The sequence below is a fragment of the Taudactylus pleione genome, unplaced genomic scaffold (assembly GCF_031769625.1).
Source record: "Taudactylus pleione unplaced genomic scaffold, aTauple2 ptg000041l, whole genome shotgun sequence".
NCBI lineage: Eukaryota > Metazoa > Chordata > Amphibia > Anura > Myobatrachidae > Taudactylus > Taudactylus pleione.
In genome coordinates, this window is record NW_028284443.1 from 13,571,770 (window position 1) to 13,585,603 (window position 13,834).

At 42.5% G+C, this 13,834-nt stretch overlaps 1 protein-coding gene across 8 annotated transcripts in view; it reads left to right on the forward strand.

Annotated features, from left to right (window-relative positions):
• The window catches only part of CADPS2 (calcium dependent secretion activator 2), a 651,719-nt gene that overhangs the window by 154,706 nt on the left and 483,179 nt on the right, over positions 1–13,834 (forward strand). For all 8 annotated transcript variants that reach the window (XM_088457657.1, XM_088457656.1, XM_088457658.1 and 5 more), the window contains exon 8: positions 8,595–8,734. In XM_088457657.1, the coding sequence (XP_088313783.1) occupies positions 8,595–8,734 (140 nt within the window). The remainder of the gene's footprint in view (positions 1–8,594; positions 8,735–13,834) is intronic.

The window sequence follows — 13,834 nt, forward strand, 5'->3', positions numbered from 1 at the left end:
ATACCAAAGAAAATCCATACGTATCAGGGTACCCTTTTTGTATCAAAGCTTATGAAGGATATGTGTAAATTGTTGTGTATGAGTAAGCTAACAATTTCAGTATATCATCTGCCGATGGATGGGCTAGCAGAGAGATTTAACCACACCATAAAACAAATGATACGATGGGCCGTAGCCCAGCATAAGTGGGACTGGGATCTTTTGCCCCCATACTTAATATTTGCCATAAGAGAAGTACCCCAAACATCTACGGGTTTTAGTCCCTTTGAACTTTTGTTTGATAGGCAGCCTCAGGGCATCCTCGACCTGTTGAAAGATGGGTGGGAGAAACAGTCTGCCTCAGATCCCGATGTGGTACAGTTAATGGCCCAGCTGTACCAACACATTCATCAAATAGAACCTCTCCATCAGAACATGCAGCTTGCTCAAAAAAAATGAAAAAACTGTGGTTTGTCAGACATTTAAGCCAGGTGACAAAGCGCTAGTACTGGTACCTACTCAGGAAAGCAAGCTGTATGCCCACTGGCAAGGACCATATGAAGTGATGGAAGCGGTCGGGCCCGTCAATTGCAGAGTTCGACAAAGAGGTGAAAGTCAGAACAAATCCATTATATCAACGTGTTAAAACCCTGGAATGGGGGGATTCTGCTCAGGCCTTTAGCATAGCCAAAAAGAGCCCAGGGTGTCCTGTTTCTATAGAGGGGACTATGGCCCTCATTCAGAGCCGTACGCTCTGAGCAGAGCGCATGCTCTGAATGAGGGCCGGGCTCCATTTTCATGGAGCGTCCTCCTGGACGCTTGTATAGTTGTGGGTCACCACCCACAGGCTATACGAACGTGCATTGTGATGGTCGCGATGGTCGAGACCATCGCGACCATCGAATTTGCGAGCCGGAGCCTGCGGTTGAGGTTTTCAACCGCAAGCTCCGGAGTGATTTTGGCTCTATCAGAGCCAAAATCACTCCCACTGACATCACTAGTGATGTCAGTGGGCCGGCTTCTGACGGGAGGCGTTCCCGTGGGAACGCCCCCGTCAGGGAGGCACGCCCCCGGCACGCCCACCAAAGGGGGCGTGCTGTCAATCAACATTGACAGCACGCCCCCTTTGATCGGACACAACGAGCGAAGGACTTTCCTTCGCTCGTCGCGTCTGGCGCATGCGCACGACGGAGCTCCCTCCGTCGTGCGCATGCTCAGTCCATAACATCGACCCACTTGCGAGCGGACAGCCGCTCGCGAGTGGGTCTGAATCAGGCCCTATGACTCCAACTCAATGGCAACAGGCAGAGGAACTAAGAAATAACCAGGATGTCTTCTCTCCTCTACCAGGGTGGATGCAGATTATACAGCATGATATAGTGACTCCCCCATGAGTTACATTAATACTGCATCCTTATTGAATTCCTGAAACTAAGAGAGCAGCTGTATGGCAAGGAGTTCAAGAAATGTTGCTGCTGGGAGTTATAGAAGAATCTAATAGTGACTGGCATAATCCAATCATCGTCATGCCCAAACCATTGGGCACCCTGATGTTTTGCAAAGACTTTTGTCAATTAAATAAAATCTCGAAATTGATTCCTATCCCATGCCTCGAATCGATGATGTAGTGGAACATCTTGCTAAAAGTCATTATTTGACTTCGTTAGATATGATGAAGGGGTATTGGTAAATTCCTCTAACTGAGCAGGTGAAGGAGAAGACGGCATTCTCAATCCCTGATTGGTTATTCCAATATCTGGTACTACCTTTTGGTCTTCATGGGGCCCCAGCCACCTTCCAGAGGGCTATGGATAGACTTCTGAAGCCCCACCAAGGTTACGCTGTTGCATACCTTATCGATAATTTCGTCTTAACTCAAAATTTGGAGCCCATCTTCCCAAAACAAATGTGGTCCTCGAGTCCCTCCGTACTCATGGCATCACTGCCAATCTGGAAAAATGTGCTTTTGGCATTAGCGAGGCCAGGTATTCGGGGTTCATATTTGGGCGTGGACAAATAAAACCCCGGACCAATAAAGTGGAGGCGGTGTTCAATTGGCCTAAACCCGCTGGCAAAACCCAACTGCAGACCTTTTTTGGCCTGGTAGGCTATTACTGAAGGTTTATTACCAATTCCTCGGCCACAGCTGTGGCTTTAACCATATGCCTGAAGAAGAACAGCCCAGACAAGATTATCTGGACGTAAGAGGTAGAGGCTGCGTAGAAGGATTTAAGAGGAGCCTTTTGCTCAGCTTTAGTGTTGCACGTGCCAGATTTCAAGAAAATATTTGTTTTACCAATAGATGCTTCAGAAATGGGTTTGGGGGCTGTTCTGGCCCAAGAGGTGAACGGAGAAGAAAACCTGTGTTTTATATCAGCTGCAAGAGAGGAAATATGCCACAGTAGAGCATGAGCATCTGGCTATAAAATGGGCAGTGGAAATTTTACAATATTACCTGCTGGCTAGAGAATTTCTGTTGTTGACAGACCATGCCCCGTTGCAGTGGACGCATCTGAATAAAGAAACTACTGCATGGGTCACCTGGTGGTTTCTAGCTTTGCAACCTTATCACTTTTCAGTTCGACGTCGACCAGGAAAAATGCATGCAAATGCGGATGCTCTCTCCAGACGAGATGTTAGGTTGACACAAACAAAATAACATATGGTGAAGGTGGGGGAGGAATACTAAAATAAGTATTTCTCCGAAACTGGTAGGAGAAAGGAAGAGAAATGGGTGAATTTCTCTAGATTACAGGAAGCTTCACCAAATGGTAAGAAGCTTAGGGGGGAGGGTGTGTGGCAGAGAGACTCAGGTGCCATAGCTCAAGGCGTTAAAAGGCGGCCCGGATCCTGGGAGGACCCATTGTTTCAAGCTCGCAACCTGGGTGTAGTCCCGTCCGGGTTTGAACCTCGAGAGTATATGCTTAGCTTTACATTTTTACAGGTTCTTTTCACCAATCGCTAAACATCTTTTCTCATTTTACATTAGTCAATAAACCTAAAGAAAAATCTACTCCAGACGCTTAATAATTTGCAATGGTTCAGTGTAGAGATCGGAGTGCTCATCTACGCAGATGTTCAGTGCAAACCAACCTTCTTTCTATATATCTTCTATCAATAACTTATTTTTCTACTTTTACATAGTGGTATATTGAAAATGTTTTATGATGTAAGAACGTCACTGAAGGTTAAAGAGGAAGAAAAAAAATTAAAAACTATATGTATGTAATCTGGTCCAGAAGGTAGAAATGGGTTCTGAATGTACTGTAGCAAAAAATTACTTGTCAGACATATTAAGATAAGTTTGATATTTTCATTCAGACCTTGCGGTGTCAATGATTCAAAAGTGAAAATCCAATAGGCTTCTATGAATGAGACTACTGCACCCAGTGACTGCTCCACCATTCCCATTGAATGATGGGCCATCACCCTATAAGATTCAGACAGAGACAACCAATTATTGAGGAGGCTGGGTCCACCACAACCACTTAAAGAGATCTCCAGATCCTTACCTGCATCCACTCCCAGAGGATGGCTTAATGTTATGTGTTGGTGACACCACCCAATATTCTCTTTGCATATTTTTCCATTTACATCCCTCTCTGACTAGAGGAGAGGAATACACCATTATGCATTCAGGCGCAGCATATTAGATGCGACAAGTTTACAGCGGTACATAGCATATGAATGATAGGTGTATGAGAACATATTTGTACCTTGTCTATCCCTTCTTCATTCAAGCATGTGCTTGTCTCTCCTATTCTTTAAAAACGTACCCTAGACCCTGACACCCCCTCTGTTTACTGTCCCCTCTCTCTACCCCGTTGTCACCTTCTGCCAAGGGCAAGCTATAATCTTTTCAATAGTAAACTTCTGCTCTGGACTTTGTTGCTGCAGCTATCACTACTCACCTTTGCAGATCCATGCATTAACCTTGGTATTCCAAATGCATCAGATACATACAAAAGTGTTCTCGAACCACTGAACGACACTGGAGTAAATCACATTCCCCTGTGGGTTTCCTCCTTTTCAGCTTTCTGCTTTACTCATACAGCCCTTTCCCTATCAAAACAGTCTTATTTGAAAACCCTTATCTTCCTCTCAGTACTCCAAAACCCGCCACCTCTTTGCTAACATCAGCTCCCTCCTCTGCCCTCCTCCTTGCCTCTCCTCCTCATTTGTCTTTGCAACCCACTTCACATACAAACTTTATAACATACATCAGCATACCTCCAAACAGGCCTGCCTTGCTTTACCTTCTCCATTCCCATCGAGGCCCCTTCCCCTCCAGTCAGTACCCATCTTCCCCCTCCATCCTGCCATTTATAACTTCCTTCTCCCTAGTTTCTGGAGTTGAAGCCATGGCCCTAATTCGGTCCACTCACGCCTCCTCCATACATCCTATCCCCTTCTGGCACCTCTGCTCCATCTCTCCCATTTCCTGCACTTACCTTGCCCATCTAACCAACCTTCCTCTCTCATTAGGAACCATGCCTTCTGCATTCAAGCATGTCCTTTTCTCTCCTATTCTTAAAAAAAATCTATCTTGACACTGAATCTTTCTCTATTTACATCTCCATCTCTCTACTCCCTTTTGCCTCCAAGCTCCTCAAGTGGATTATCTACAACCACTATACATCCTTTCTTTCCTCTGACTCCCTACTGGACCTACTTCAGTATGGCTCTCCATTCTACAGAAACTACTGACTAAAGTCTAGAATTACCTTTCTACCCTATTCAAGGGCCATTACACTCTGCTTATTCTCCCTGACTTCTAATCCACTTGACCATCCTGTCCTCCTGCAAATCGTTCACTCACTTGGTCTGTGTGACAATACCCTCTCCTAGCTTTCTTCTTACCTCTCTGACTACTCTTTCTCTGCCTCTTCTCATGGCTCAACTTGTCGTCCTCTTCCACTACCAGTTAGTGTCCTCCAAGATTCTGTTCTTTGTCCCTTTCTATGTTCATTCAATACTGTACTTCCTCCTTATGTGTGCTCATCAGCTCTTATGGCCTCCAACATAATCTCTTTATTGATAGTACTCAGGTTAACTTCTCCCATGACACATTCTCCTGGATGTCCCAGGGCTTTCTTAAACTGAACATGTCTAAGACTGAGATGATTATCTTCCCACCCTCCTGAGCAGAGCCATAACTAGACTTTTTGGTGCCCTGTGCCAAAAAGAGCATTGGCACTCTCCACCCCCCTTTTTCAAATAGGGACATAATATAGTGTACCTGAAAAAGGGTCACGGCCTCATGGGAAGGGGCAGGGAAGAGATGGGGAGGACAGGAGATGCTGGGGATAATAGAGGAAGTTACAAGTGAGAATGATAAACTGGAAAATTGACAGGCCCTGAACAGCGCCACCTGCCCTGCGATGCCCTGTGCCATGGCACAGGTCGCACCACCCTAGTTACGGCCCTGCTCCTGAGTCCCTTCACCTCACTCGTTTTCACTATCCATTGACAACTTCACCTCATCTCTTCTATTCCGCAAGTCTGCTATCTTGGAGTTATCATAGACTGCCCAATCCTTCAAACCACACGTTCAGTGTTTTTCCCAGTTTTGTCACTTCCATCTTCAAATATCTCCAGGATCAGGATCACCTTCTTATTCAAACATACGGCTCCCCTTCCTCTTCAAAGCACAATTAAAACTACTCGCATAAAGCTCTTATCCAGACCTCTGCCCCCTATATCTCCAACCTTATCTCTTTCCATAAACATAACAAAAAGCGCACACTGGTGTAATATGTGGCCCCACACCATGGCTTATTTAAATTCATGCTCTTCAGCCAAGCTACTTCTCAGAGTTTATCTTTTACATGGGTGAATGGCAACTAAATCCGTGCCTCTGGTAGCCTCTTTCCTTGAATCTGTCCACATATAAAGATAAACATTTTTCACAGATATTAAGGTGGCTACAATATTTTGTTATTCTGCAGAGCATATCATTCGCTAGGCAGTGCCTTTGGGTAATGTCTGACCGAGTAAAATTATTTTTGTAAACGTCGTAAATGGATTTTATCCTGGTACTTCCAAGTATGCTTGCTAATATTGTACAGGTTTCCTGTTACAAGTTAAGGGACCAATATCTTCACACTGACACATTTGTGAAATGTGTTAATGTATTTTAGTCTTAGAGCAGTATTAACCATCTGCAATCAAGCAATTATGAATAAAACATTTACATCTTTAAACCTCTTTTTGTGAAAGGTGTCAACATAATCTGGCCAATAGAGTATGTGTATGGAGCAGACTAGTGTAATAATCATAGCGTAGAAGTATAAATGGTAAGATTTCCTGCACAGCCTAATTATGTGACAACTGCACTAAATGAATGTCATGGTGATATGGTGCATAATCAGAGTGTGGGTGGAAGAAATATTTCTGTAGAACACAGACAGAGGACAATGCATGTGGGTAAAAAGGGCATAATTAAGGATTGTTCTAGCTCTCACCCCATCAGTTTTAAGGTGTTCTAATCAGACTTGTGTAACAGCTACACAGTTGAATACCAAGTAAGAATCAGAAGGACCAGTCTGCAAAATGAGTTTTCATGTAATTATTATGTATTGTTATAGTTACATTGGGCTAGCTGCTTCTAGCGGTTGTATTTTTCTCGTATGTGATGGTCTTCTTTGGCCTGCCATTTACTAATGGGTTTCAGCAATGGAAGAGATGGGTCAGAGTTTACAAAATGTGCAAGTTTAGCCTTAAACACGCACATTTTGTAAACTCAACCAATGTAATTGGGTCAGAGAACATGCCAACTAGCATGTTTTTCGGACTCTCACAATGGAAAAACTCACATCCAGATGTTTTGCCATTGTGAGGATACAACTTGGGCAATGTAATAGAGTTCGAGTGTTTAACTTGCACACTATTACTGCCCTAAAACTCAGACCTGCTTCAGGCTAGCGAGTATAGTCTGAGAAGGTTAAATTATACAGAAACATGCACAGATCCATGAAACCTGTGCATGCTTATATGTTAAAAAATAAAAAATTGTAAACTGTAAAATTTTAAAAATGAAAAAAACATGGGGTCCCCCATTTTTACAATTTTTTTTTTTTTTTATATTTTTTTTTTTATATACACAGAAGCCTTCATGGATCTCACTGATCTGTGAAGACTTCTGTATAACTCGGACCTTGTAATGAAAATCACATTACAAGGTTAGAGTTTTCATACGAGTAAACTCTCTTTCACACACACATTCACACAATGTAATAGGCTCAAACTCAAAAGTTTGCAGGCTATTACATATGCCGAGTTGTGGGACAAACTCTGACCTTTAAATCTGCGAGTAGGTCTGAGTTTGTCCTGCAGAAAAAACTCTGAACCCTTTTACATTTACACCACGGTATGAAATACAACATGTTTATAAATCATACAGTATTTATTTTTGGGGGGGATAATTCAAGCGTACACCCTTAGCTGCTACACATGAATATATGTATACCGTGTTTGTATTTTGTGGGTCACAGTCAATGACACTATATAATTGCTACTTCAAAGTGCCAGTTGTACTTGATCCTCAAGTTTTGTTTGCAAATTTTTTACAATCACAGCATGACGGAAAATATTGTTTCAAATAACCTGATTCACAATCCATATTATGGGGCATATTTAATTATCAGGTTTTAGACCCGATAAGTATATATTCTTATTGTAGCTATTCGCAGCAATAAGAAATGAGGATTTACCCAAAGTTTTAAGAAATGCGATCCAGTCATATTGTCAACAGTTACTATGTCGACATGGTTCAAGTAAATTATAATTGAGCCGTGGGGCGGCAAATTATATATTGCCCCCCACCATAAACTCGTTCCGACGCCCCTGCAGGGATGTGAAGTGTAGCCCATAGACTAGAGCTGCTAGTGCTGGAGCCAAGCTGCTATGGTTGTCTCTTCTGCTGTTGGAAATGGAGGGACCCAAGACAGCTATCTGATGCTGTCCCTCCATTTTATAATTAATTTTTGCGGGTACCACCTGAAAATAAGGGATATACAGGAAATATTATTTGATAGATAGGTCCCTGTACAGTATATCCCTTTCTGTTCCATATTAATAATGTCATTACTTCATATGCAGATGTCCTGAGGTTAGATCTTGGGCATCTTATTGCAGCCTATTAGAATGTGTTCCCTCTGTAAGGTTTAACCCCATTATCAGTTGGCTTTTCTGAAACATTCATTCTGGAATGTATTGTTCGCAGCTTCTCTGCTAAGTATAACTCCATATTCCATTAGATCAGTTTTCAAATACTTTATATATTTCCCACTCTACACTACCAATTAAATATCTTTTTCACAGACCAATATATGAGGTTATTTATTATGTGTGTATTTTCTGGATAATACAGGTAATCTTAACATTTACTGATATTCATTTTATTATTAAGTTGATTACTTTGACAGTTCTTATTTTATGTGAATTGTCACAAATACTTTATTATGATTAGGGATCAGTAAGGGCTAACTGTGGTGAGCTAGTCAATTAAAATAGTTGCACAAAAATGCATTTATTAACAAAACGAAATTTAATGGTATATACAACAGTATATTTTGTACAATAGTAATGAGTAGTTTTTCTTTTTTCTCTCTCAGGTAATACTTAGACCGACTCCAAATAATTCTAAATTGCCAGAGCTACATAAAATGTCTGTTCCTAAAAACAGTCAAGATACCGATTTGAAGATAAAACTGGCAGTGAGGATGGACAAACCACCACATATGAAGCATAGTGGGTAAGCTTTATATGTAAAGGAACACAAACAAATGTGTGTTTACAGTTATACTGCCAACAACATTAATATGCATTAATTTGCACTTTGAAGTTTCACATAGTGGTACTGGGATTGTGCTTAATTGGCCTCAGATATGTGAATTTCACAGCCATCCTGAGTAATCTGAGGGGTTACTCAGATGGCCATACAAATGATATGACTGACGCAGCAGGGGATAACAGCAACCGGTAGGTGGCGTCTGTAAACACAAGACGCCTCCTGCTGCAACCACTGCGACTGGCTGTGCAATAGCGTACATCTCTTTATCAGGCTCATTGTCTGCAATGCGCTTATTGACATTCTGACCACATTACACACACACACCTACCTAAAACATCAATTTGACCGGTCAAAGAATAAGAAATAAAAATCAATACATCATATATATATATGTATGTGTGTGTGTGTATATATATATATGTGTATGTGTGTATATATATATACGGGGTGCCTTCCTAAATGAAACATATAGACACGATGTTTCTCCTCCTTTTTGATACCAGATGTACAGTCCTGACGAAAAGGTCTGCGGACCTTGAAACGTTGACATATTGCTGTACTATTTTTGCATTATGATATAAGTATATACATTCTTTCTATTTTCTAAAAGGGACTGCCTCCTGTGTTTTGTTCTCTTCCCTTGGGGGTTGCTATACCTCTCATAGGAGAAACATCGTGTCTATATGTTTCATTTAGGAAGGCACCCCGTATTTTGTAGTTTCTACTGAGTGCCGAACTTTTGCAGTGTGTGTGTGTGTGTGTATGTATGTGTGTGTATATGTATATATATATATATATATATGTATATATATATATATATATATAGTACAAAAGTCTATCATTCCTTGTATAAAGTAGCAAAATTGCACTATTAATGTATCTAAAGGAGGTGGATCCTAGAAAATCTGGTATATACCTGTAAAAAGATACTCAATGGTTTTAGTCCGCACTTGCAATATAACTAAATTCCCGTTGTCATTCAATGTATGTTAGTTAGTGTTATACCTCTGTATACCATGTATAGTTCCGCAATGTGGGTAGTATTTCCAAAGAGTAAATTTCTTGTATTAAACATTCTTCGGAGACACAGAGAAGACGCAGCAAATCACTTCTCCAGCAGGAGAGAAACGGGTAGCAACTACCTTTCAGATGCACAAGATCCCGTAGATCGCATATATATCCCAGCCTCAACCGCAATATTGTATGTGTGTCCGGCTGCACATTACAGCATCTGTCTCTCCAGAGCTCCACAGATTGATGCAGTTAACCAAGAGTATCTCAACGGGTCCAATATCCCGGCTCTGACATGTTTCGCATCGCAACTTGGGGGCTTTTTCACTCTTTAAAAAAGCCCCCAAGTTGCGGTGCGAAACACGTCAGAGCCGGGATATTGGACCCGTTGAGATACTCTTGGTTACCTGCATCAAGTTGTGGAGTTCTGGAGAGACAGATGCTGTAATGTGCAGCCGGACACACATACAATATTGCGGTTGAGGCTGGGATATATATGCGATCTACGGGATCTTTTGCATCTGAAAGGTAGTCGCTACCCGTTTCTCTTCTGCCAGAGAAGTGCCTCCCTTCACCTTTCCTGTGTCTCCTCCGTGTGGTTACTACAAGAGGATACATTTAGCTGCTGCTTGATATCTCCTGCACGAACCAGAGCAAGACATTGGTTCTTCTGGCGCAGACTGCTCCAACTGGTGGCTTGACACTGCTGCTGATGGCTCTTACTAGCGGCAGCGGTGTGTGCTTCACAACCACCACTCGTAGTGCTGGGTACACACTAAACAGATATATCTGCAGATCGAGTGGTCTGCAAATATATCTATAGATGGTGGTCGATCATACACACTGAATGGCCATCATCTTCCGGGTAGCTGCGGGTCCCGATGGCTGGGGTTCGGGTCGATGGCGTATCCGCCCCCTCCCAGTGGCTGCCGCTGCATCTGCAGGCCACCCGTACACACTTGCCGATGGACAGATATGTCTGCAGATTTGTCTGTCCATCCGCTGTGCAGCACAGCCAATGCGATATGTCTGTGAACGACGTCGTTCAGACATATCGCGTACACACTGGCCGACGGGCACCAGATATATTGACCAATCAATTGATCGGCTAATATATTGGCCAGCTTGTACCCAGCTTAAGAGAGGAATGGTCAGCATCCTGACTGGCCCATGCAGCGGCTGTAACTTGCTGAGGCACTGGTCCCACTGCTGGTGGTGGCTGTCTTTTGTGTTGTTACACAGACTCTTCGGGGTTATATACGAGATGGGCTCAGTTCAGAGACTTCAGAACCCGAAGGGATAACCCCAGCAACACACATAAAAGACCCATACACTTTGAGTGCTTATTGATTTACAGTACCCTATATTCAACAGTTTCATACATGTTTTTGTCTCTGGACTAGTCAGTCAGAGACTAGCTCATTCATTGTACTCTGTTGCCCTCCAGTGACGATAGGTCATCATTACCCTGACATAACTTCTTCAACAGCTGAGTTCTTTCACCTAACCTGCAAGATGACAATTTCTTAGTATTGTGAGCAGTATCTCAGTTGCTACTCAGGAGGAAAAGAGCAACCTACAGCTTTCCTACTTTTATAACAATATGCACCGTCATGCAACTTGTATAACCGTCTCCTTTTCTCCTGAACCATCCCATCAATGGGAAAGGATAAAAAAGAATCTGCAAAGAAGTGTACAATCTAAATCAACCCTTGCTGACATAAGTTCAAATCAAGGGCACAGCCTCTCCTACACTCTGTGCCTCCTTTGCATGTAGCCAACAAATGCCTATCCAGCAGTATTTACCCAGCATTCAAACACCTTCCATTGTAACATGGTTTGTTCCAGATGCAAAATAACTTGCTTGTTTTCTTTGCTCCCAAATCAGTATTCGCCCCTATGCTTCTCTTAGCTCCCTCCACTCAGATAAAATAGATGTCAATATTTGTATAAAGGCAACAATTAAGACTTTCCAAGTCCTTTAAGTCCTTTGCCCCTCTTCCTTAACAGTCAGTAGTTCCATAGCATTTTGCAATAACTGCCAAGTAAATAAATCAAAGAGGGTGGCAATCCTTTTTGGGAAACATGTTCAGCCAACCTTGGTAACTGTCATTCCTCTGGGGGATTGCTGGGAATACTCATGGGCAAATGCATTGTTCTAGAGGAGTTCCAGTCAATAGATAGACAGTAAAAAGGTTAACAATGTCTAGATAGACAACAGATGTTAGACACAAAAATGGTCAACACATTTTGATTTTGTTTTTTAGAGTTAGTGATAGGCACTTACTGAAGGGTTAGGCACTAGAAGGGACAGTTAGGGTTAGGCACCAGGAGGGAGGGTTAGGGTTAGGGTTTAGGAAAAAAAATGTATCAACCATTTTTGTGTTGACCCTTTGACCCTGTCTGCCTTTTTTTTCATGTCGACCTTCATCCATGTCGATCTTCTATTCCTGTCTACCTATTGCCTGTCTAACATCTGTTATCTACCTAGACATTGGGTGAAATGTAATAGGGTCCAAGTTCTTTGTACTAGACAAACTCAGACCTACTTGCAGATTTAAAGGTCCGAATTTGTCCCACAACTCGGCATATGTAATAGCCTGCAAACTTGTGAGTTCGAGCCTATTACATTGTGCGAGTGTGTGTAAGTTTACTCATTTGAAAACTCAGACCTTGTAATGCGTATTTCCTTACAAGGTCCTAGTTACACTGAAGCCTTCACAGATCAGTGAGATCCATGAGGCTTCTGTGTGTAAAAAATAAATAAATAGTAAAATGTAAAAAAAAAAAAATGATGTGGGGTTTCCCCCTTAAAAGCACAACCAGCACAGGACTTTTCTGAGCTGGTCCTGGTTGTGAAAGTACTGGGGACAAAATAAGTAGTGGACCCCTGTATTTTCCATAACCAGCTCCGGACTTTTTCTAGCGGAGGTGTAATGCCACAGCTGAGGTACCCTTTCACCGGGACCCCCTGCTAAAGCATTCACACCTGACTTCTATTCCATCCAGGCCGGGGATCCCTGGGGAGTTGGGTACCCCTCCAATAAAGGTGTCCCCCTCCTCTCCAGGGCACCCCAGGCCTTGGACTCTACCCGGCACCCCTGGATGGTGAGTGACGGTTATAGCATTGGAGCAAGTCCAGGACCTTGGGGGAGCAGCACAAGGATCTGACACTTCCCTGGACATACTGAGTGTATATATACACATTAGTCTCCCTGTGCATTGAATAGTGTATTAACCTGGTCTATAGAAGTACACCCCTAACAGTGCATGTTTTCCAGATCTCCTAGTGGTGCACAGGTGTAATCATTACTGGTGGTGGTAATTATTTCATTTGTGATACTAAGATTGTTAAAACATGCAGATCTAGTAAATTTTAATTATACATTATTAATGTGGTCATAGTGTGGGCTGGGGAGGGGGGTTTCCAAGCAACCAGAACCCCCCTACCTTGCGTTTGCCTGTGAATATTTGTGAAGGGCATGATTTGTAGGTAGGGACATTAACTGGACCCTGGTCCCACTTCTGCACTCTGCTAGGGGTACAGACAGGTTCTTGCAGCACAGCGCGTGCAGGGTGTGCCAGGTATTCCATGATCTCCAGCTGGCTGATGCTTGGAGACTCCTAGGGGTAAATTGACTAAGGGTCGAGTTTGTGTGAGTTTGCAAACTCACGTTAGTTTATGCATTTTTTTTCAACTCGCAAATTTACTAAAGACAAACTCGAGTGAGTTTGAAGTGAGTTCTCCTTTTTTTTTTTCACTGTAAAAACTCATGTGAGATTGCAAACTCGAAAAAACTCACCATCGGCCAAATTAGGAAGTACTTTAGATGAAAATTATGCAACTCGCAAACTCGAGTTTCCAATCTGGTGTGAGATTGTAGCAAACTCACTTTGAAATAGAAGTTTTAAACACTCACCTCCTGAGCTGCGAGTTTGGCTGAAACATACACAAATCATTGTGATTTGTGTATGTTTCTTTTTTAACTTATTTAAGTAGGGCTAATAATTTTTTTCAAAAATGACGTGAGGTCCCCCCCCAACAACATA